The sequence below is a fragment of the Pseudomassariella vexata genome (genome assembly GCF_002105095.1).
Source record: "Pseudomassariella vexata strain CBS 129021 chromosome Unknown BCR38scaffold_15, whole genome shotgun sequence".
NCBI lineage: Eukaryota > Fungi > Ascomycota > Sordariomycetes > Amphisphaeriales > Pseudomassariaceae > Pseudomassariella > Pseudomassariella vexata.
The window spans coordinates 253,056-276,308 of record NW_024467970.1 but is presented as its reverse complement, the minus strand read 5'-3'; the positions used below and the strand labels follow the sequence as shown (position 1 = coordinate 276,308).

The following is a 23,253-nucleotide window of genomic DNA, read 5'->3' as shown; positions in this document are numbered from 1 at the left end:
GTCGACAAACTTCTCCACGTCATCTAGTGAATAGCACTTTTGCATGGCACCTCGAGAGATAGATAGCTTATGCCGATTAAAAATACTGCCTGAAAACTGATGGCCAGGACAAGCCAATCACTCTTGAGCGCCTGAATCAATATGCCGATGAAGAGCTTCAAAGAGGTTCATGCAAGGGTTATGGAGCTCGTGCAGAGACAAAATTTCCTGAAATCTTTCCGGGTAGACCACGTGCAGCTGGGTATCAGCAAGATTGTGGAATACTACAGAGAAGGGTCGTCAAAGGAGCGACTCCGCTGCCAGTAACATTCTTTCGAAACGAACGCCAAAGGATCTCGACACCAGCTGCATCCAGCGAGGCGAAGACGTAGTGGGCGATATTGAAGACATTATAGAGGCGTCTGAGAAGATCAATCGGGAGACTCAGGGGTCGAACATGGACAATATGAAGGAAATTACCAAGGAGTTAAAGAGCAAGCTGCACGAAATGAAATTGAGTCCGAAATAGTGTTAGGTCACGGCTGAAGAGTAATCTGTCAATTGGATCAGGGGGGAGCCGTAGCTAGCTTGGAGCTGAGCATGAGTGACATTAGGATGAGTAGCCCGCCACGTTTCTAGCATCGTGCAAGACGCCCCACTGCAATACATAGGGCTGCGGATCTTGGAGATCCCCGCCTTGCCGCCACACGTCAGCGATTGTGGCGTTTGGGAGGTCTGGTCTGGTTGGCTCAAGGCAGACCTTAGGCCTGTCTAAATGGGGGAGCTATACTACTGTAGGATTTTCAGATTTTTATTTGGGAAGATTACGCGGAAAATGTGCCATCCGCTTCCACTATTAATTCTTCTGCCCAACTAAATGATTTAGGTATCCTCGTGTCTCTTTTATCGAAGTCTCCATTGTCTTGGCTAACAACGGTATATTCTGGGCTTTCCTTCTGTTGCTGTCCCATCTGGCAAACCGCTCCCACACCTTTTCAATCCCCGTAGTACTCTTACCTCAACTGGCGAACCTTATTAGTAGCGTAGTTATAATTGGCTGTTAAGTCGTTGAAATGGAGGTCTGGTTGGTTGGGGAAGCTCTCGTCGGCGACTGGAGGTCGGTTATGGTGGTAGCTTTGGCTGGGCTATTTTTATGCTCCGGCTCTGGTGTCATAGGGGCAACTTTCATCGCCTCTAAGATAGATACGATTAGATTATTAGGGGATTGAGATAGTGTGATCTGCCAATTTCTGCTTAGGTCATCCTCGAGGAAACCTGTTCTTTAAAGCCAACTTGTAGTTATTAAGGGGTTTGGCGGGTTGTGTATTCGCGGCTACACAAGTGGCTAGATAGATGGATACAGAAACAGATAGACTCACTTAGATACTCGTTAAACATCATTCCACTGCCAAAGACAGAGTTCCTCCTTTCCAGATTGACAGGACCCAGGGCTTCTTGTACCAGTCGCCCTGTTATTCGGCGCCCCAGGTTGAGGTGGTGCAGGGCCTCCTCCATGATGGAGGTTGTTGACCACAAGTGGGTGGGAATACATTATCCTCAGCATAGGGGGGTTCTCTTTACCCTCCAAACTCCCCTAACCAATCGGGAAATTCGTGCCTCATATCGGTAGCTATCTTCCCCGGTTTGTCATTTTATTAGCACGTAAACTAACGATTGCTAGTTGGTTAACTAAGCGCTGTGGCCCTTGTAGTCAGCAATGTAATGAGACGATCTGGTAACCGTTTCCGACCCACTCAGTCTATGCTGTACGGGTACGTCGACTATCTATTAAAATCTCTTGTCTTCATTTCCCTGTATGATTTGCTGCTAGGGCCTCTTCTGGTGTAAATGCGGGTACTAGTATTGAACGTGCTCTACCCGACGTCCTAGATTATCCAAGCTCCTGAACACACGTCAGAGCATCCTTTCCCGCCGGTCATGATAACCGTCGATGCACGCGATAATCCAATTTAAAGAAACTTTTGAGATGACAGAAGTCCAAGCTTTACTGTCTCCGTGGTTACCGATTAAAACAAGCTTCTGCGTAGGTTAGGGGAACCTTCAGGTGGTTTGGCAGCTAAAAATCCTTGTCTCTGGACATTCGGTCTGCTTTTCCGTGTGACATTCTCCAGAATCCAAGATGTCCATGTTATGTTATACTTTCTGTTTCGGTGTTCGACTCTCGATAGTAGCTCCACATTGAAGGTATGGATGGCTATTAGTCAGTCCAAGGAATGCAAAATGATTATTCAAACTAGTCCTTTTGCCCTTGCCGTTGCTATTGCTACCTCCATTCTTCTTTCCATTGGTGTTGCTGTTCCCTCTGCCAAAACCATTACCGGGCCCATCTCCACTAGAATCATCACTAACGTCAGGATCATTACCACCTCCATCCCCCGGTCCGGCTGGGCCAGGCTCAAAGCGGTTGTCCGGGGGACCATGTAATGTTTGCCTATGATCTTTTTGCATTGGCGGGAAAGTTTCACTCCTGGCCATCTGGTAACTCCATTTGGTTGTGATGGAGGCAATTTTTGGGCTGCGTCCCAATCTGACCCGCGAATCCATAAGGAAAACTTAAGCACAATCATAATGCGTGCTCAATCGCTTGCGCAAAGGCTGGATCAACTTTTCCACGTTGTTTGAACGAAGCCGGTCCTTCTGGTCGGCGAGGCTGGTTTTCAAATATGATAGAACTTGTTGATGTATATTAAACGAGCTGTCGCCGGCGTCGTGGCGAAACCAACTTTGGAATGCGTTGGCTCTTCAACGATGATTTGATGCTTGGGGCCCCGTGAATTGATCAGCAGATTGGGCCACTGAGTGGAGAAATTACTGTTACAATGTTGGTGACGAACACTCATGAGAGCGATGATGCTGATGGAAAGTCGTATTGAAGCAAATGGAGATGTGGTTCGCTTAGTGTCGCAAAAACCCCAGTTGTGTTCGTCAGACTCATGAGTAGCTGTGTGGATGGTCTATGAACTCCTCGACTCGGGCTTTTCGACTCTGGGTAAACGTCACATTGAACACCGCCATGGGTCGATACTGGCTGAATGCAATCACCAGTATGATCTTTGGTTCTATTCATACACATCTATCGTCTTCGGGTATTACAGGTCTCATCTCCAGTTGTTCCCATCTAAATCTATGTCTTCCGATCCAATCTGGTAACTGGCAGCGCTGATTGCAGAAATTCTACGAGATTCCATATCGCCGGCAAACAATATATCCCTGTCCCTGCTCATAAGGCGCCCCTTTCTCGCCCCAATGTCCTCCTCTTCCTCCAGCCCCTCGGGTACGCTGACAAGACTGCGTCCCCGTTGTATACCGATAGGATCGTCCGTTAGTGTCGGAATTTCAGCGGCTACGTTCACCTCCCAGCTCGGTTGTCTACCGAGCGAGTTGCCGCGCGGTCTTGCCTGAGAGCTCGTGACCGAGCCGACGCTGACCACACCGTCTAGTCGATCCTTGCTCCATCCGAATTCAGCCCCGAGCGCACGCTCGACACCTTCCTGCAGGATGATGCTTGACCGTCGTGCTACGTATTCGTCGAACTGTGTGTCGCGCTTGTGTCCGTAGCTTGCACGACGCTCATCCGTGGGTCTCGGCTGCGGTGACACAGAAGCATTGGACGATGTGCGGCGGAACGTAAACGACGGCCCGCGGGGCCGTGAGCTTGCAGAGTTTGTAGGATCGTAGGGTACAGCAGGACTAGCGCTGAGGCTCGGCCTGGACGGGTTATTTGCTGTCTCGGCTTCAGCAGAGAAGCCGAAATGTTTCACATTGTGAGGCAGGTGGTAGTCGTCGTATTTCAGAAGTCTTCGGTAAACTATTGCGCCGTATATAGTAGGAATTATGGTGAATAATCTAGCATTCATCAGCATTAATCATGATTATCAGCATGACAGGATATCTTGGCCTTCTGCAATCTTCGAACAAATTGCGCCAACTCTCATGGCAGTACAACCATGGTGGGAAGCGTGAATAAAATTACCTACAGCAGAGCACAGTCCATCGCGAGCGCAACAATTGAGTAATGTCGATCCGCACGTTGAATATAAACGACGACATCGAGGGCAAGAACCGCCAGTGACAGCACGAGCGAAATAATGTTGCCAAACATCATAGCAAACGGCGTCAATGCCTCAGCGATGAACTTGGAAATCTGGATCAGGTTGATTATAAATGAGATCAACGCGAAGCCGATGTTGAAGCATTCCCATCTGAACATCGCATCAGAATCATGTACTCGTTGGGGGCTGGGGGTTGAACCAACAACTTACACGAACTCCACCATGGGAACTGCCCCTCTTACTTTCTCAGCTTCAAAACCGCTGATCGTGTTCGACAGTCGGTACGAGAAGATGCCCATTAAACTCAATAAAAGAGCGACCTGTATGATCCAACATGGCAACAATACCCTCTTTCGCCATTTGGCACGGCCAAAATGTGCCTGGTCCCGGTGCGAGCCGATCATGGTGTTTGTCGTGTCTTTTTGTCGATCTGATAATTCCTCCTGCAGGTTTGGACACGGATTTCAGCTGGCAGTTGGTCGGCAAGCTTCTCCGTAGCTATATGCATACGTCGTATATCATGATCGAGGAATGTATATAAACATGTTGTTGGTGCGAGGTGAGATTTTGGTATTTTTGGTCGTAGAAGAGCGGTTGGTCGGGCAGCGGTAGGCAGGGGTGCAGAGGTCCCCTTTCCTATATATAACGCAGGCCCAGCCGCATGGTTAACCCAACTGGTGCTAGCTAGGCAAGAACCACGGGCGCAGTTGAAGGTGATAATAAAATGAAAGCTCCTTTAACCCAGGCTGTCCATGTTCGTTTGCCTGTGGCCCAGTAAGGCGAGACGAACCAATAAGCTATTGGTTTGCGCCATGGGCGACGGCGTCCCTGTGCGCGACGCGGGTGAGCTCAGTCTCTGCACGAGCAAATTGGTCTGCTGTGGCATTCGTACGTGTCCACAAATGACCAACGCAGAACTGGCTTGACTGGCGTTCAGGGTGTGTTATGACGGACTGGGTTTAAACCGTTCTGCGACATGGAGAGGCTTGCGGCTGAGCGGAGCGGCGGTTGCTTGCCAGTCGAAACACGGCAGGCTCTCATTGGAAGACAGAGAGTCCAGTCTGGAGCGATGGGCGAGGCGCGTTGCCCCATCTGATCCTTCAAGACGAAAATACATCCCGTTTGATTGACCGTTTCGCTTCTTTGTGTCTTGAAAACTACCGGCTATAAAAATGTGGTGACTAAACAGTAGACAGCCTACCGCATCAAGGCAACGCCAAGGCAACGGGTTGAGGTCTGAAAGGTGGGTACCCCAGAGGTGATGTCATCCCTTCCCTCCAAGGTAGTTGAACAGTTTGAAGATGAATCTTTTGGGCCAACTTTAGAAGCCCCACAGGCCGTCAGCCCTGGCGCACTGAGGAAGCAAGAGGCGTCTTGGCAGTCGGGGGGCCCCCCCATTGCGATCTTCGACTAGCTCCTGGGGATGCAGCTGTGCAATATTGTCGGAAATCTCGGCTGCCAAAACTGCTTGGGGCAAGTGTTATTGAACGGGATGGCAACAAGACAAAGCAAAGGATTCTGCGCCCCAAATCAGCACTAGATCCCAAATAAGAAAATATGGATTTCATATCCGCGTTATTGTCAATTTGTCAGATCGAATAATTTGAATTGTTACGAGGCGTGGACAACACGAATCACCGATAGGGGCTATTTGAAAGGCTAACAACGATACTTTGGTGAGCAGATAGTGTACCCAACGACAAGTCACTTATGCTGAATAACAAGGAGTTGTCTCACTGAACCCTCCCTGGATCTCATTGACCCAGGCCCATAGACAATGTAAAGCGGACATTCCCAGATGAAAATGAAAAATGAGCGCACAAACGGAACCAGGCTTTCCACAAGATAGATGTAAATCGCAAGAGTGTTTCCAGCGAAGTTGATTATACATTTGAAGTGGGTCCCTCTGACTCAGCAGTTACTATCCACCTGGAATCCTAGTTTGTCACCCTCTAGCACTCAAGCTCAAATTCCCGACGCATCTACTTGATAAATGATAGTACTAATACTTGCAGTTTACATTAACATTAAAAGCGGATTATTTCAGTTCCCCTGTCCCTTTCCCGCCCGCATAGTTCGATACGCTTCCGCCCAGAAGCTGAAATCTGCGCCCCAAGACTCATCCAGTGGCTCCGTTTGACAAATAATGCACTAAGCATCCTTGAAAGGTTCAGATGGTCCTGATACGGCGTCATTCTCCATGCCGCCTTGAGGATGTCGAGGGCGCATGAAGGCACCATGTATAAGCGATTGCGGAAGCCACGGTTGAACATGGCCCAGCGCGTCTGTTCCACCCAACAGGCATCGATCTGCCTGATGAGATCTATTCCCACTATATCCACCACCAACTCAACGCCTCGGGAAAAGCGTCTATTTTGGACTTTCGAAAAAGCACTCTTTACTTGGCGTCTATGCTGACATGTTGGACAACACTGCCTTAGACCCAGACCACCATGGGTTCGGGTTGCTTGTTCAACAATTCTGCGCAAAAGGCTTTAGTATGACCCAGCGGGAAGAATTCGCTGCAATATCGATGCGGGAGATGTTCTTAAACATGGCGTGTTTATCTTTGATAAATTCTACAGGAAGCTCTACTAGTTATTTAGCCAGGCATGCTTTTATGTGATGAACCCCATAAAAACAGAGGGATTCCCAATGGGGGAGGAGGTACGGGATGGCCTGAAGAGACTTTCCTCACTTCAGATATAGATGTAGTGGACAAGCCAACCAATCACCTTCGGGTCCTGTTCCTGCAGAGTGACAACACCGGTCTTGGTCTCTTGTAGGAGAGTGATCAGCCGTACAAGTTATGGAAGGTGGAACCGCGTGCAGCTTACGTCAAAACCACGCGTCAACCGCGCCTGGAACCATTGTGATCGTGGGCAAAGAATCGCCTTGTGTAGCTTCCACAACAATCTTCGCACTTGAGCATCACATCGCTGAACAGTCTGCTCTTAATATCTTGTTGTCAAGATGACCTTGGGGTCTTGTGGGCGCGGGTCCCATCTCATAAGGAGAGAGAATCGCATGGATGATCAACGCTGAAATTGAATAAAGCTGGGATTAAACAAAAGTGGGAGTAAACGAAGTTGGGAATGGTCGGGATGGGAAAGGATCAAAGTAGGGAGTGAAGATAAGAATTTCTGAGTGCTCATAATATCTGAGCATACCAGGGATACTGATACATCAGAGGTGTTGTTTCTGAAGTTTCAACAACAAAGCGATTGACTACGCGAGTATAATTGATCATCTGACAAGGCATTGTTTTTGTAGGCAAACGCATAAGATAGTTTGGGTCGTGTGATATACAAGGGTAAAAGCTGATGATTCCATTAAGAGCGTTGGAAAACAGGTCATATGACAAAATCATTATGTGCTTAACCTACCCTGTGGCAATTCGCATGTCTATATTATGTGTTCGTTCTTTCAAACTGGACGATAAGTACGTACTGATGACGGTTCGTTCGACTTCGAGAGCTGGCATACTTAAAGCCAAAGTTTTCATATTACTAGAATGAAAAAGGGGTTAATGTGGGATTGAGCGCCATATGTGTGCCTGAGGTGGTGCCTAAGGCAGTGAAATCGCTTGTGTAGATAAAAAGGTCGGCACCTGCCTACCTACCTTAGATGTAACTTCTTACATAGGACTCCGAGCAGTCAATACACACATCACACTGCGCATCGAGCATCGTAACCAATACAGGGTCTGTACAGAGTCATCATCTGAGGGTTGAATCCCTTAGTTAATATGCTAATTGAAGACCTTGAGGCTATGATGCGAGATGTGGTTGCTCTGGAAATCACACTGCCCAAATATCTGACATTTAGACCAAGCGATGGAGCTTATTCAATAACGGCCCTTCAGTGATTCACGTCCAGCATTATATCGGACGTTGACTCTTTAATGGTTTACAGCTAGGGTTCTAGAGTTGCATAGCACGAATTCCTTTCTAGTCATGTTTTATATCTGTGTTCCCTTATCGGAGTCGCCGCTGGAATCATACCCAAAAACCATCTCCAGATCCGATGCTTCCCTTGGCGGGCTTCTCGCAAACATGACAGCATAACTCAAAGCCTTGTCCGCAAGGAGACCCTTCAAATTCGTAGCAGCTTCTCTTTCAACCCAAATCGCTCCCTAAAGAAGTCTTGGCATTTTAAGGTTTCCTGGGGCCGTTGACAGGAATGGCTCAGACAAGCGTTTCTTGGCACGATTGTTAGTTCTGGGATGCCAGGTTATTCTCAAGTGTGGACTGCATGACTCGTACTGGAAGCAACGCAACGGGGATTCGCACTCAACATTAGAGATAAAGCGCATCCAGCGGACCCTGTATTAGAAAGATACGGATTGAGGATTGTAAAATGAATTGCGCGTTGCAGGGCGACTCGATTCGTCGCATCAGGTTATTTGACTGTTTAGTAATTACGGTGCATTGTCGTAATGCGCCAGCATTTCACTTTTCATAGCACAAACACCAACACAGCAAGTCTTGATGGTTATTGAAGTTGGCAAAGCCAATTGAGGTTTGTCTCTGGTATCTTGTTTATTTGCCGGAAGATCAAGCCCGGTGGTAACTAATTTGGCAGATGTTCCCATTACTCATCGCCCCCAAAATCCAGTCCATGGTCCCGATGACCCCGTCCCCTTATGGGGAATATCCGTTATGAATTCCATTGCACTGTTTATGTCATGACCTGGCATATTGTCCGATTACCAACGCCTTCGCCGCTCGGCTTGCTGCAGCTCTCCGTGTGAGAGATAAGAGGCTCACAAGCCGTTGGCCTTGTTGGCTTGGTAGACGTTGGCAGCGTCGAAAGGGATGACGTCGCCATTGGCGTTAGTCATTGCCGGCGCGCTGGTGTCAACAGCTGATTGCCGGGTAACCTTCTCTGTAGAATTGTTAATGCCTATTCGGGGGTTAAGTGTAGTTCATTGGTGAGACTTACTCATCTGTGCCATAGCGACAGTGAACAGAGCAAAGATGGCGATGGAGTACTTCATTTTGGCTGAGGTTGGATTTGTGGAAAAAAACTCTTTTGCTGGATTGGATGAAAGAGTGGTAAAGGTCGGCCGGCGACGAGCTATTGTAGTATGATAGACAAAGAAGTGAAGGCGAGAGTAGCTTGATCAACTGTGGAAGACACGTAGAGGATGAGGAACAAGAGAAATCCGCGAAAGCAGCGCGGGTGAGACGTCCTTTATGTAGAGGCTTGGCTGCCCAGGTGCCAACACCGTCCCATGTTCGAGATGGATATCAGATGTGAGATCAGCGTGGTAGCTGCGTCACAAAATCAGGATGCGATGACAACGACAACGCAAACAAAGGAGCCCGCTTAGGGCTGATCCGTGGGCCGCCGCCCAGATCTTCGACGCTGGTGAGTATCAGCTGAGAGGGCTCAACGTTAAGGCTCTCGGTTGAAACGTCCAAATCGGGAAAGGCTTGGCAGGAAAGACAAGAGCCGTGCTGCGCCTCAACGGGTTCGAGACCACAAGTCACGATAAAAACATTGTCAAACCTTGCAAATTGGCATTTTGATTGGTCCCAGCAGACATCTCAACCGTCCCGGCCTTAAAAACAAGGTTAATGGTAGAGGAATACTACCGGGAGGGAGTTGGTTATTTGCGAGATGAAGTTGAGGCTCGCGGAGTTCGTGGGGGCAGATGCAGGGGTCTGAGACAAATCTCTAACCGGCTGCCAGGTTGAAGTCGCTTTGAGAGGCTCAAGCGACTCTAAGCGACCGCTGCACTCCACATCTGGGTGACATTTTCTTGGCAGAGATTGTTTAGTACCATCGAGGATCTGGTGTCCTACCGGCAGGCGAGATTTCCGTGTTCCAAAAGGGATTGGAAACCGCCACTATTGCTTGGGGACCCCAAGAAATTAGGTACTCGTCAAGCTTAAAAAACGGCGGTTTGACCCACTGCTAACGCAATCATTCAAGGACGTCTATTTGTCCCTTTTTAGCCATTTTTGACCGATACTTCCGAGCTTCACCAATTCACATCAAATTCGAAAGTATCTCTCATAGTTCGAATATAACGCTTAGAAGCATGTAACAAGAAACTCAGAGTCGGCTTCTCAACCACAGCCAGTGCCAGAATATGGAGAGAATAACGAAGATGCAGACGCGGCGGCCAGTGGTGACGACGGGGCCGTGGTTGAGTGGCCAGTGGTGAATAACAGCACCAGCTGGGCATATTGCTAGGACAGGACCCTGAAGGCCAATTTGTCAATTATGCTCCTCATATTCGGATTTGGCCGAGGACGTCCGTACATGGCAGATTAGTTATCCGATTTCATCAATTCTGTCGCGAGAATATGCGCTCCCGTTCGCGATCACGCATAGGACGTACAAACTGGCCGCACTTCAGAGGTACTAATAGTTTGGTGCAGATTACTAGCATTCGGAAGTACCCTAAAAATGACGTAGAGCTGAAAAGGGACCTCCTTGACCCACTGCACTGCTAATGCAATGGGTCAAACCGCCGTTTTTAGGCTTGACGAGCACTTGCGACGAACGAGGTGGTTCAGATGGTCTTGATTTGGATGCATTGACAGCTCGCAGAACGGGACGAAGAAGTGCATGAACTCAATGAACTCCAGCTACTTACTCGAGCTGGATACATCGTGTTCGAGATTTTCCGACACCAAAGGGGCGATACGTTTAACTCGTTAGAACCAGTACTCTGTCCCCTCAAAGTTGTAAGACGGGCGTATTGGCCTCAATGATGAACCTGTTCATTGATCCCTGGGGCATGCTCTCAGCGTAAGGGCTTGGTGTTGAGATAGATCGAGCCTTCTCATTGGTGTGGAACAGTGAGACTTAGAGTGTTGGCCTGGTCGCCCGCTAGGGTCCACCCTGGTCACTGAACATCGGTGCCGGTTATGTTTGATGACCCAGGAGCCGCAGTCAGCCCGTCCATCGGGTCTCGAAAGGTGTTTTGAATCAATGTCAAATGGCGACCTCTCGTCAGCGCCAGCAAGAAAGGTGGACCTCGCTGCACGCATTTTCGTGTTGATGATGAGCTAGTTGCCCGCGCGCTTCGCTTTGTACGAGGTCGAGTTGTTACCCTGAGTCATGCGTCTCAGAATCGGTACGAAGCCTCGGGCCAAAAGTAGGGAGACTGCCCCATTTTTGAACACACTGTTGCACGGAAGAGTTGCAGGGGTTCTAGGCGACCTCAAATCTTAGTGCATCCACATCTAGAACTGATGTCTTGATTAGCTTGGCTAACCCTGCACTTCGTGATGCCTCTACTTCGAATCGTTTGCAACGTCCAAATTGTGACGCCTGTCACCTGGACAATGAGTAGGGATACCCCAGGATAGGCTGTCCCAACCGTATGCAGCCGTTCTCCTTATAGCAGAGGAACGGGCACCTGGACTTGTAACCCTTTCTCTCCTTCAGTTTAGTATTCGTCAACAGAGATAGAATGATATCGTAACGTTGATTCTGTAAGGAAGAGCCGTCGAGGCGGGTAGGTCTCAGCTGGTAAGCTGTGTCGGGGGGATTTCGCCCCCGATCCGATCCGATAGAACTCCGGGTCGCGGCCCAGCCAAAGAGGAGATCTCGGATGCTCCCACCTACCCTAGATTCCTTAAGATCAGTGTTGCAATATACGCACCGTATTATCAGCACATCATTAGTGGCTCTTTGCACGATTACGAAGATCCTTCTAGAAAATACCTTTCAAAAACCCCTGTCCCTAAGTTATACTTCCCTTCGTGTGTTAATAAAGGTATTCTCTATAACCTTCGTATAAGTAAGCAAATAAATGACCGCCAGAATGTAAAGTTGAGGGCATTGGCCAGAGAGCAATGGCCGTAAGCCTGGAGGGGCAGGATCAGCCCTCCCGTTGCTCGGAGTCATAGGGACTCCCGAAAGCTTCCAAGCTCGCTGAGGAGCCTTTATCAACGATCGCAACTAGATCGTGCGTAGCGCATTCTCCCGTGAGAACAGCTCGAGGGTGAAAGCATCGATTACAAAGCGATTACAAACTTGGGGTCGCCGATATCTGCGTCGTCCTTAACGGCGATTCTGTGAAGGACAGATATTGCCACCGAATACACCGAGATGAGAGGACTTGGTCTGTTTGAGGAATTGCATCTTTCATCGAGGAGAAATCCCTCCGGAGCTAACTGAGATCACAACAGTATCCCAAGACCCACAATGGCGTGCAGATCGCATGGTGTGCACTAGCGTATCCCTCTACTTCGGGATCGTGACTGGTGAGATAGAGTAGCTGGACATAGATATCAGGCCTGGTTGTGTCTATTAGCTTTGCTCCCTACGTCAGTCAGCGGCTTCTCTGCCTCACTCCGGTGCAAGCTCCCATAGAAACACTCCCGACGGGTAGGAAGGCGGTGACGACTTTTGATAGTGAAACATGTCGTTTGAGGTATCATTGCGAACTTCTACTTCCTACCAGTACAACCAAACGTTTGCCTGGTAAACCTGTGCATGGCTCCATCCGTTGCAGCTGCCGCGCACGGAAATCGTCGAGCAAATGAGTAGAGTAAAGTTCTAATGTTGATACCGGCCACGAGCATACAGAACGTTAGTATACAGCAGCGGTGTCTGTTACAGCCAGCGTTTGCAGGCACAGAGACAGATTTTCTCAGTCAGTTTCTGCTGTGTTCCGCGCGCCTCGGGATCCTGCAGCTTTAAATCCCCAGATAAAGGCAAGCAAGAGACATCTCCAAATCGCAGGTCGTAGCAGCTCGTGGCACTGTATAGCAGATAAACTAGCTGTTTGATGTGCTGCTGGAATTGCACCTAATGAATGCATCATACATACATACCAAGTGGAGCATGTCAAGCCGTAATGCAGTATTGCAACCACATTATGTGTATACAAAGCCTGCCTTGCCTACTACATGCTTTATAATCCTGGTCTCTAAACAGGGAACTTCTGTAAATATTTGCTTGTGCTGAATATTTTGTTCAACGGAGCGAGGGACACGGAAATAACATGGTCTCTGAGTGTACCTGAGATTACACCAGAATTTGAGACAGCTGAATTGTGGTCCAAGCCAGTACAGCTTAGTGCAGATGAGAAACAAGAGAGTGGCTTTCGGCACCTGGAACGACTGATCTCATAGAGTGGTACTTATGTTTAAGCCGTAACTGCCGATGATTCCGATAAGACTGAGAGTAATAATGCACACCGTATGGGCAAATAACACATAGATTGGCTGCTTGGGTCTGCCTAATAGGCAGAGCTGGCAGGTGGCTGGGTGGTGTAAATGATAGGTTGGGCTGCAATGTGTGGCCAACATCCAATTCACACCCGCATGATGTATAGGACAGTTCTGAGATTCAGTTGACCAGAAAAATTTAAATTCAAAGGAAAGAGACTAAGCTAGGACCGGTGGACCAGCCATGGGTGAAATAGTGTACACTCCTGAGGCCCTATGAGAACCCACGATACCTCTGTGCGTGCAGCCGCTGGTAGATGACGCTAGTGGTACTTTCCCGTCACTTGTAACAGACATATGTGTCCGAGGTACAGGGTTGGTTTGCTACGTATGCGTCAGCCCAACCAGGCTTGACTTTTCGTTTGCAGAAGTCTCGATTGGAGGGCCTCCTGCATCTGCCACTTTGTAGCTATTAGACAGCACTCCCTCTTCACAGTTCATTATAAGTCTTCCTGCCACTACATTCATTGCATAAAATATCCAAGAAAGCCGGAAATCACCCAAGCCTTATCCTCCTCTCCTCACATCCTACTCCTATACAATTCGTGTGGAGACCCGGCTCTTCTATCTCGACAGACACTATGGCTCCTATCTTTTGCTGCTCTTCTTTAAAGCCATATCTACCCAAAAGGCTTGATCATGAGCATAAATTCAACCAGTTTATGCAGTGGGCTAACTTGCCCTCCATGCATCCTGGCGATGGCTCTTCACTCGTCAGCAGCGCACCGTACGCAGTTCAGCTTGTACGACAAATCAACTATGGGCCGCAAGAGTCGATTAGATTCTTTGTTCCAGCTAGCAACGGCCCCGACTTCCTGGAGGCCACTGAGAGCGATCTTCTCAAAGCGAACTTTGAGAAATTGAACTCGTAATGATCATAGCAACCCTTGAAGATTAATATCCGTACTAACCACTCGATCAGGTACAAGAACTTCAGATGCGAACAGCACAATAAATTCTTCGAGGTCAACTTGTACAGAAGAACCCCAACAATACACACCATTGGCGGGTCAACCTTGCACGCCCATCTAGAGACATTGACCTGGCATTTCGACAAAAGGAGGCCACGATGGAGTTGAGTCAGGCAAATAAAGCCACGAAACCGACGTTGAGGCGGGAATCTATATCTTCCGACTCACAACGCAACGCTTCAGATCTGAAGAGGCGCTGCCCGCTCTTGCCGGCTGACCAGGTGACTAAAGTCACGGACGGAGATCATGAGAAGCGATCTTTGGTCGAAATGCTAGCGGGCTGCTCTTCTAGATTGTCGGTTCTGATACCAATACTTCGACTCTTGCTGCAGAAAGTCGGGACAAACCTTGGTGCGAGTCGCCTCCTATCCCTACTATCCCTTGATTGGGCGAACGAAGAACTCGATCTTGATCTCGATTTTGAGGATCACTGGGAGGTCGAAATGACTAGCTCGAATGTCGCCACATTTTTCAGTGACTGTTTTGACCTGTCTGATGGCGACTCGGTAGATCACGCGGAAATCGAGAACCTGGTGATCCTTGCCATGCGCCACATCGAGCCACTAGAGAAACAAAAAGTACGCGGGCGAGTCAGACTCCAGAACATTGCCAATAGGGTCCTCGAGTCTGATGGTGCTGTGAACTGGGCATCTAAGTACGGGGCAGATATAAGGGGTGTGTTTGCATCCGGCCCTAACGAGCAGCTCCTCGATCGTTGTCGGCGCAGAACTGACAAGCTGCAACAAGACTGCATCAGCCGAAATACCAAAGAGGACCTTACAGCTCAGTCCCTAGAGGTATCGTGATGCTCCGATTGCGAGATTGAAGAGAAGCTGATATATTGCATAGGTTGACCCGTGGGCTGATGATTATGATGATGATGAGGGAGCATATGGCTCTGACAATTTCGATTATGAACAGCCAATGGGAGATTTCACGGCCTGCGATAAAGAATGTGGATATTGTGGGAAATGTGATTACTAAAGCTGAGGGGACGAAGTGGGTTGACAGACCATTAAGTTGGTTGCAAGACACTGCCCAGAATACGATGGCAGCCGTTATCATGAAAGAGAGAAAAAGACGGAAAAAGAAGAATTAGCATATGCGGCTTTTGAGTTATTATTGAGTCGATTAGGAAGAACATCCAAATTGCCAGACCACGAATATAAGCACTCAGCAACAATATCTTATTGGAGACACTACATTAGACGGTCCGCGGCGCTATTGAAATAATGCGGTTGCTTCAGTTGTCGTACCTTTGGGTCGATACTTATCTGCATCATCCAAGGACAATGAAACACATAAAGGCTGCGAGCTTCTAAAAATGGCAGATATTTATGCAAGGTCACTGTTTGTTATTTCGGCGGTAGCTACATCGCGTTATCTTGAAGACCAACTTATAGCTGTTTCTGGCCTAGGACAGAACGATTCATTGCTGACCATCTCCCCGTAAGAAGATCATCTCACTGTTCAAGTCTCCGTATTCTATCTGTATTTATGTCGAGTACCAACATGAACAGCCATATGTGTACTATACTTCGTCAAAGGCTTCTGTTTTTGATCATTTCTCCAACCAGGCGGATAATGGACCGGGGTGACTGGTCTACGAAATTGCGGGCGAGGTTATCTCTGTCTTCGGAAGGAATACGACAACAATGATTGAAAAAGACGCAGAAAACCCCCGAGCATTTGCAACAGTGTCGAATATGCATATAGCTTGGGAGTTGCCGTATTTATTGCTGTTATAGAATCTGGTAGGCCTGGCCAATCTGAGGAACTCACCAGCTCAAGTAGTCTGTCCCTCAATTTAAGTCGAGCGGCTCTCGAACAGGCGTTGGGCTTGGAGGTACCGCATAAGAATGTGGTTAAAAGCAATATGTACATGTTCTCAATAAAGACGGAAATCTACTTATTCTCCACCAATATCTCATGATTTTCCCATCGTCCCTAAAGTCAGCGTCTGAAGTCTATGTCTAAATTCTGTGTCCTAGCTTTGGGACGCCCTAGAGTCTGTTCTCCTTCCCATTACCATAGAGATGCTTCTTTCTCGTAACTATGCAGTCCGTTATTCCTCTTCACCACCCTGCAGCAACTCTGTCTCCCAATCGCTGCTGCTCAATGATGTGTCACGTTGAACAGACGATTTCCCGCGTCAGTGCCGCCTTGACCGGCAAACTTGTCGGAGTGGCCAAGTGTAACAAGAGTGATATATACGTAGTTAGCGAGCGGCCCCTCGGAAACGGCCTTGGCTTGGACGAAGCTGGCAACTACAACGATTCCATCGAACTGGTCCGCATTCCATTTATGAAAACTTCCTACACAGAATGACATACGGATGCTCCGTTCCCGGTTCTATGGACCCAGTCGTCCGTGACTATGTTATGGTCTCCAGGTTCTTGGTTGTGGTCGTCTTGATGCTGAGGTATCCTCTCTTTAGCTGGTGAAAGAACACCACCTTAATGCCCACTATGTGTTCGTTACCACTCTGTTCAATCAAACGATCAACGTGGGCTTTTAGGCTGCGTGAGTTCATGGCTCCGAGATTTCCGATGATAAGGGGGTCTCGGATGTTCATGATAATCTCCCTCAGAATCAGCATGGGGGTCGTATCCAGGCTCGGCTCTGTGTAACGTGGATGCTTGACGCTAAGCCCTTCGATGCCACATATCATGCTTTGCATCTTGAACGAATTCGAGCTTGTTTACTCGTTAGGGCCCGCCGGGGACGTAAGCTTTTGTAACGACTCGTAGAAGCCGGACTTCGGGTTGTTAGCTAAGGCCTGGATATCTTCGATCGGAGCGCCTCGTGAGTGTAGAGTAAGGACATAACCCATCTGAGCGACATCTCGCTCTTTTCCGCCGACCGGAGCCATTACCGAGGTCAACATGTTGGGGGTTGCCAAGGCTTAGGGTTTACAGGGATAGGAGGGAACAGTGTGATTTGCGCCAAGGAAGACCATTCGCACTGCTACAGGGACCCCTCGCGGTCTCCTTACTTTTGGCCCGAGGCTTCGTACCTTGACCCTCAACCACCCGCGATGATATTTGCTTTCGATGAATGTCCGCCGAGGCCCTCATAATACCGTTTGTCCATCCCAGCTTGCGCTCTCGCTTCCGCGTTGAATGGTCCCTTAACAGCACCCTTGAAATACCTTTGGACATTGCTCCGAAAGACGTGAACCGGATCGGTATGTTCTTGTTCGCATATCCAGGTCAGCCATCGATGACCGGTCGTCACATGTGTGATCTCGTCGTTGTGGATGACATTCAGGGAATCGACGCTTTCCATATCATTGGCCTTGCGAAACTTCTCTATCGTCATGGGATTCACGTCAAGACCCCGCGCTTCGTGGACCAGAGCAATAATGGATATCCTCGCCCGAAGATCGTGAGCAGTCATTGCTGCCGACTCCCAAAGGCCATGGTGGACTGGAAGAGCTCCGAAGTGGCTGCCCAACTCTTCGAGTCGAGCACGGAGGAGGGAGAAGTGCTTCGCTTCGTCGTTGGCTACTTTTAGCCAGTCATAATAAAATGTCCGCGGCAGCTCCCGGGACAAATCCTGCGAGGGTGCCATGGTATGAAAGGTTGCGAATCTCACGCATATATCAATTGCGAGATCGATTGCCCACTGCTCGATATTGGCTAGAGCATGGAGCATTGCAATTCTGCTCTTGAGGGTGCCACCTTTGCCAGCTTTTGGTATCTGCCACGGCTCGACTTTGCTCTGCTCTTCCCGTACAGGTTCATCGGGTGCTATGACACCGATTCCCAGTCTCATGGGTGACGGTGACTGCTCTTTGGTAGCGAATAGGGAAAACAGATGAGTAGTGAGTTCAATCTTATGCTCGGGGTTAGAGGTCTTCAAGATGTGCACACACCATTCACACATGGTGGCATTGTCGTCCAGGTACACCGGAGACTCTGCGGCGGTCTCTCTTGGGCCGTGCTTGAACTTGACCTGGTCGCTCACGGGCTCCAGCCTGGAGAGTTCCACGTTCTCTTTGGTGGCTATCTTCAGGCTGACTTTGCCATGCTGCACAATGACCGGGAAGGTACATGTCTTGATGCCGTAACTGGACTCTCCAGTCTCTACGTTGAAGTCATATGCATGCCATGGGCATGAAGCGACGTAGGCCGAATCTTCGATGTCTACATGAGCTTCTGTCATGGGCCCGCCGGCATGAGGGCATTCCGCCTCCATGGCATAGTAGATCCAGCCATCTTCCGTCTCGTTGGGGGCCATTGGTCGCGACTCCGATGACGCGATCCTGGGCAAGCGGAATAAGACGAGTCGTTTCCCATTTGATAAATGAATCGCATATCGGGTGTGCGATGATTCCGTAAGCGGTCCAAGATCAATCAACGCCATGTTGAAGATGGGACCGACCCAATCGCATGCATAAGTGAGCGTAAAAAGCGTGAAAAAAAATATGATTGTCGGAATGTGCTCTTCCTGAAAATGTCAGCTGCTGAGATGGTGACACAACAGCTCAGTCAATGCAAATTGCAAGTGTTAACACTCGGGCGTGCGATTCAATCGCGAGTCGCAAAATTGTCAGCTAGAGTTAGACGTTCGGCTGGTTCCATCCACGTCGGTTCCTCCAACCATAGCTCCACCTAGCCCACCTTTAGCGTAGAAATTCCCTGGAACGGCTTCACACTTATGCAGAGTTGTGCATCTGGCATTGATTAATGCAGCGAGCTTATCGCCGTTGGAGTGCGGGGTGGCGCTTGTACATGTACCTGCCTGCTCAAGTAGGTGATGTGATGCCTCCTGTCCAGGCTAAGGCGCGAGGTGAATTCAACCTTAGTTCCCCGCCTCCCACTTCTAAAGTTGCTTTAACGTCTACTTGCGCTTGTTTGCACTCGGCTGAGCAGTCGGCCTTTCCACGCACCGTCACTGCACACAGAGACCGAGGTCTCGTCGCCAGAACCCGACTCACCATGGCCTCGATCGAGCACTGTCTCTACTGCTTCGAGGCCCTCGCCGCCCATCTCGAGGCCCGCAGCTCATTGACGCTGACTGAAGTTGAGAAGTCGTGGGCCGATTACTGCAATAGTGAAGACGCCGCCGGTGTAGAAGCTGACGAGGACGACTCTTCGACGTCCAATCTTGGCAGCCTTAAGAAGCGCCTGCCAGCTATGCGCCGCGTCGCCGCGTCGTCGTCCAGCGGAACGTCGTCACCCTCGTCCGGGTCTAGCATGTCCCTCGCGCCTGAGACGCCGGGAACATCGACATCGTCACTTCCAGCTGACAAATCTCTAATCACCGAGTCACCTCTGTTCGTCACATGGAACATTGTCTCGCCCCGTAGTGGGCACGTCACCCTACGTGGATGCATCGGCACATTTGAGTCGCAAGAGCTCGATGAAGGTCTCTCTTCATACGCAATCACGTCAGCAATCCACGACATGCGATTCGATCCCATCTCCAAGCGCGAGCTTCCTTCGCTCGAAGTGGCCGTGACTCTATTGACCGACTTCGAGGACTGTGAGGACGCAATGGATTGGGAGCTTGGCAAGCACGGTTTGCGCCTCAGCTTCACCGACCGGGGAAGACGCTACGGTTCGACATATCTGCCCGATGTTGCACCAGAGCAGGGCTGGAATAAGGAAGAGACGCTTGTGAGCCTGATGCGCAAGGCCGGTTGGATGGGCAAGAAAGATAAGTGGCAAGATGTGGATCTCAAGGTCGTGCGGTACCAGGGCAAGAAGGACAGTCTGCGGTATCCCGAATACAAGCAATGGCGTGACTGGGTCGACCAGAAGAGCAAGGTATAGATGGGGAAGCGTGTTTTCGGCGAGGCGTATCTACAAGGAATATTTCGGGAGTTTTGGTGGCTGGGTATCAGAACCTCGGAGTTCTATACAGGTAGAGGGCATCTGTTTCTCACACACGAGCCATCTTCATGCAATCAAGCTCATTGCAATTTACGGGTGTAATCACTGCGCCTTGGGACTAGTTGAAATGAAAAGCTGCTTATTGGCTTATCGTCGTTCCATCGATTAGCCCTTGGACACGGCAAAAATTGCGCCGTTCCAAGTATCCCACGATTCACTAGCGATATTGCCGCACCACCCCTTGGATCAAGTTGATTGCCACGCAAAAGCTTCAGAAACACGAGCCTCCAAAATTCACATCGAGGATTACTTCCGGCAAACTAATGAGACCCGGCCATTTAAGATCGTAAGTATGAGGCGGCCGCAACTCCAAAATCTAGAACTTCGTATATCCAGGCTTCTCTTTCGTTCTGCTGAAGCTTTTCTCGGCAAGCCAGGAAGCTGATCTTTAGGAATTCTGCGCTTTTCACTAGGTGGCCGTTGAAATGGACTGCCAACTGTCTATCATGACCCGATGATCGATGTCTCACAGTACCAAACATGTCTCGCATTAGCCCGCCATGAAGACCCAGTGTCTCTTCGCATATTTTCACAAGATCTCGCTAATCACCGTGGTATTTCTTTCAAACTCCTAAGACGAACATGTAATAATATGTATGGACCGTCCCGCCAGCGCTGCTACGTGCAAAACCTTAGAATTTTCAGTGACGGGTCTTCCACTGCGAGGCCATTTCAATTACAACTAAGTCTCCGTCCAGTCTCAGTCTTACGAGTAAACTTCGCGCTTCCCAAACTCACGGTTGCTTTCATTTCCATTGTCGTTTACTTCTTTGGTTCAAGCGAAGAATAATGGCTCGACAAGTAAGACGACCCTCACACAGACGCTCAAGGAATCGACCGAGATGTTGGCCATGCCTCTGAAGAGGATCGATGGGGGGACGGGCAGATCGAAGACCTTGCAAGGGGTACTTCAAGACGGATTTTTTTTGGGTATCTATGGAGTTGCCTGCTTGGCTACTCTGAAGTCGTTTGCTCCATAAACTCAATCTCACAAACAACTGACGAAGTCAGTCACCACCATTGGCAGAGCTCCAGAAAATCAAGAGGTCGAAATTTTCCTTGAAACGGGCTCTTTCGAGCTTTAGGTAAACTTCAATTGCTCAGAGTCGAACGCGAATGACTACTGTAATGCATTTGGGCTCTACGACCCGTCCAAGCCTCCGACGTCGAAGAATGGGTCAGGAAGCTCACCTGGTGTTTACTACACAGATGATATCTTCATATCAGGTTTGTACCTCTGCAACAACACTCGCCTATTGCAATCGCCTCATCCTTTAGAACTCAATTAGGCTGACAATATTTCAGGCCCACAGCAACAATCCGGAGTCGCTAAAAAGTCGAAATTGGTCTGGTTCGGCATCATGGGGCTAGCCAACGGAAATGGTAATGGATTCATCAACTAGAACCCTGTCATCGACTTGCTTGTCGCGCAGAAACTCACCAACGGCAAGCTCTTCAGCCTCAATCTCAGCTTGTAAGGATGGCTTGGTGCTGCTATCACGGGCGACAAGGACTCTGGAAAGGTGACCAAGATCCTCCTGAAACCCACTGACGTGTAATAGTTTTACTTTCTCACAGCCTACCTCATTTACTTTATAGTCACAAAGTATTGACCGATAAACAGGCACTACACGGTAGGTTTCTCGATGCTCTCGAACCACCCCGTCGCAGGGACCAAACTCAAGTTCCGCGCCCTTATCTCCAACACGCCCATTAGCGTAATCGTTGACTTCTTCATCTCGGGCCCCACCTCCTTGGGCCAGACGGTCTAGATCAACGTCCCCTCCTCTGAGTTCATCGGGAACGTCAGCGGGACGGAAAGAGGCTCTGGGTGCAGACCAGATAGCTGCAGGGGAAGCTGAGCCAATAGGCGCGGCGCCATTATCACCGGCTTGCAGATTGCTTCAGGGGCAGTATGCGATGGAAGTGGGTACGCGGCTAATTGCGCAAATTGACGGGCCGTAGCAGCTGAGGCTACGGAAACGAGGAAGATGCCGGTATATGCTGCAGCCGGAGAGCTGAAGCTTAGATGGGTAGATTTAATGGCAGTGATCGTTCTTACAGTTGGAGGCCGCTTGCTCTAATAATATCTAAGGTAAGGACTGGGAAAGAGGAACTTGTGAGATTTGGTTGAATATCCCTAGATATGGATACTCTAACGTATTTGATATTTCATTTAGATAGGCACATAGAATAATTATGGAAGCAAAAGGCTAAATTCAACTATGCCATCAATTGTGAGACATGTGGCCGGTTGATTCCTTAAAAACATGCAAAAGCTGGTTATTGAGGAAATAGGGGTTGTCATTCATTGCTGACTAAGCTCCAACCTCACATAAAACGAAACGAAGGGGGACCGGTGTGATGAAAGAGATCATCAAATGTCCGATCCAGAAATAACGTAATATCCAACCTTAGTTTGATGAGATTTAGTCGATCCCATTGACATGTTGTGTAAAAACCCGATAGACAAATCCACGAAAGGAGAGGATACGAAAAAGCACAGTGGACGCCCTAAATCCGAAGTCCCAGCAGCCGACAATACTTGTAACATCCCCTTCGTACCTTTCAATGTCTAGTATTGTAAATACCGTTTAAATCATCAAGTCCCATGGTCGCACTAGCGTCCGAGTAGATTTCCTGTTCACTTCCATTTTCGTGGGCATAGTATCCCACCCAAGGCTGCGAGTCGTCATCCGCCACACTTGCGATGTTGTGCAATGTCTCATCTTCATATCCTGGGCTATCCATCGGTTCAGGGGATCGGGAACTTGCTCGTCGACACGGTTAGACTTCGCCTTTGAGCGATGGCGAGGCTTAACTTGCCATAGTCAATCAATTCGATGGTGCGATTGCCGGCCACAGATCAGAAATTTACGACTAGTTGGCTGCCTATGCTATTTCCACACGTAGAATACGCTAAAGAATTCGACCGGCTGGATAAGATGTCCCCGTGTATACAAGTCGGCTACCTTGCAGGCTACGCAGCCTCCAACCTGTATAGATCGTGGTTGTCTTTTCTGGAAAAGGTGTCGTCACCAAAGACGTCATCAGAGAACATAAGGTATTCTATAATTCTGAGATGCGGTTGTAACGCTTTCGCGAAGGGTGGCGCTTCAGGAGTCAGACCAGG

General features: G+C 49.1%; 6 protein-coding genes across 6 annotated transcripts; 2 read left to right on the top strand and 4 right to left on the bottom strand.

The window, feature by feature from the left end:
• Positions 1–2,006: 2,006 nt before the first annotated feature.
• Positions 2,007–2,544, bottom strand: BCR38DRAFT_413086 (uncharacterized protein; the record flags this gene model as incomplete). Its single annotated transcript, XM_040858789.1, has 2 exons — positions 2,007–2,194; positions 2,268–2,544. 2 exons carry the CDS (start codon positions 2,542–2,544, stop codon positions 2,007–2,009), a joined length of 465 nt encoding a protein of 154 aa, XP_040711580.1.
• A 451-nt stretch (positions 2,545–2,995) lies between these two features.
• On the bottom strand, positions 2,996–4,818 carry BCR38DRAFT_376712 (uncharacterized protein). The gene is made up of 3 exons (XM_040857352.1): positions 4,263–4,818; positions 3,978–4,202; positions 2,996–3,846 (listed from the first exon to the last, which is right to left on the bottom strand). The coding sequence occupies exons 1-3, from the start codon at positions 4,454–4,456 to the stop codon at positions 3,099–3,101; spliced, it is 1,167 nt and encodes a 388-aa protein (XP_040711579.1). The 5' UTR covers positions 4,457–4,818; the 3' UTR covers positions 2,996–3,098.
• Positions 4,819–8,817: 3,999 nt separating this feature from the next.
• On the bottom strand, positions 8,818–9,051 carry BCR38DRAFT_489123 (uncharacterized protein; the record flags this gene model as incomplete). Its single annotated transcript, XM_040864365.1, has 2 exons — positions 8,818–8,939; positions 8,997–9,051. The coding sequence occupies 2 exons, from the start codon at positions 9,049–9,051 to the stop codon at positions 8,818–8,820; spliced, it is 177 nt and encodes a 58-aa protein (XP_040711578.1).
• Positions 9,052–13,830: 4,779 nt separating this feature from the next.
• Positions 13,831–15,204, top strand: BCR38DRAFT_460639 (uncharacterized protein; the record flags this gene model as incomplete). The annotated part of the gene is made up of 4 exons (XM_040862434.1): positions 13,831–14,117; positions 14,172–14,222; positions 14,282–15,017; positions 15,070–15,204. The coding sequence occupies 4 exons, from the start codon at positions 13,831–13,833 to the stop codon at positions 15,202–15,204; spliced, it is 1,209 nt and encodes a 402-aa protein (XP_040711577.1).
• Positions 15,205–17,244: 2,040 nt separating this feature from the next.
• On the bottom strand, positions 17,245–18,588 carry BCR38DRAFT_460638 (Rieske [2Fe-2S] domain protein; the record flags this gene model as incomplete). Its single annotated transcript, XM_040862433.1, has 1 exon — positions 17,245–18,588. The coding sequence occupies one exon, from the start codon at positions 18,586–18,588 to the stop codon at positions 17,245–17,247; it is 1,344 nt and encodes a 447-aa protein (XP_040711576.1).
• Positions 18,589–18,968: 380 nt separating this feature from the next.
• BCR38DRAFT_446526 (AMMECR1 domain-containing protein) lies at positions 18,969–20,377 on the top strand. Its single transcript, XM_040861095.1, has one exon. The coding sequence runs from the start codon at positions 18,987–18,989 to the stop codon at positions 19,998–20,000; it is 1,014 nt and encodes a 337-aa protein (XP_040711575.1). The 5' UTR covers positions 18,969–18,986; the 3' UTR covers positions 20,001–20,377.
• Positions 20,378–23,253: the final 2,876 nt, after the last annotated feature.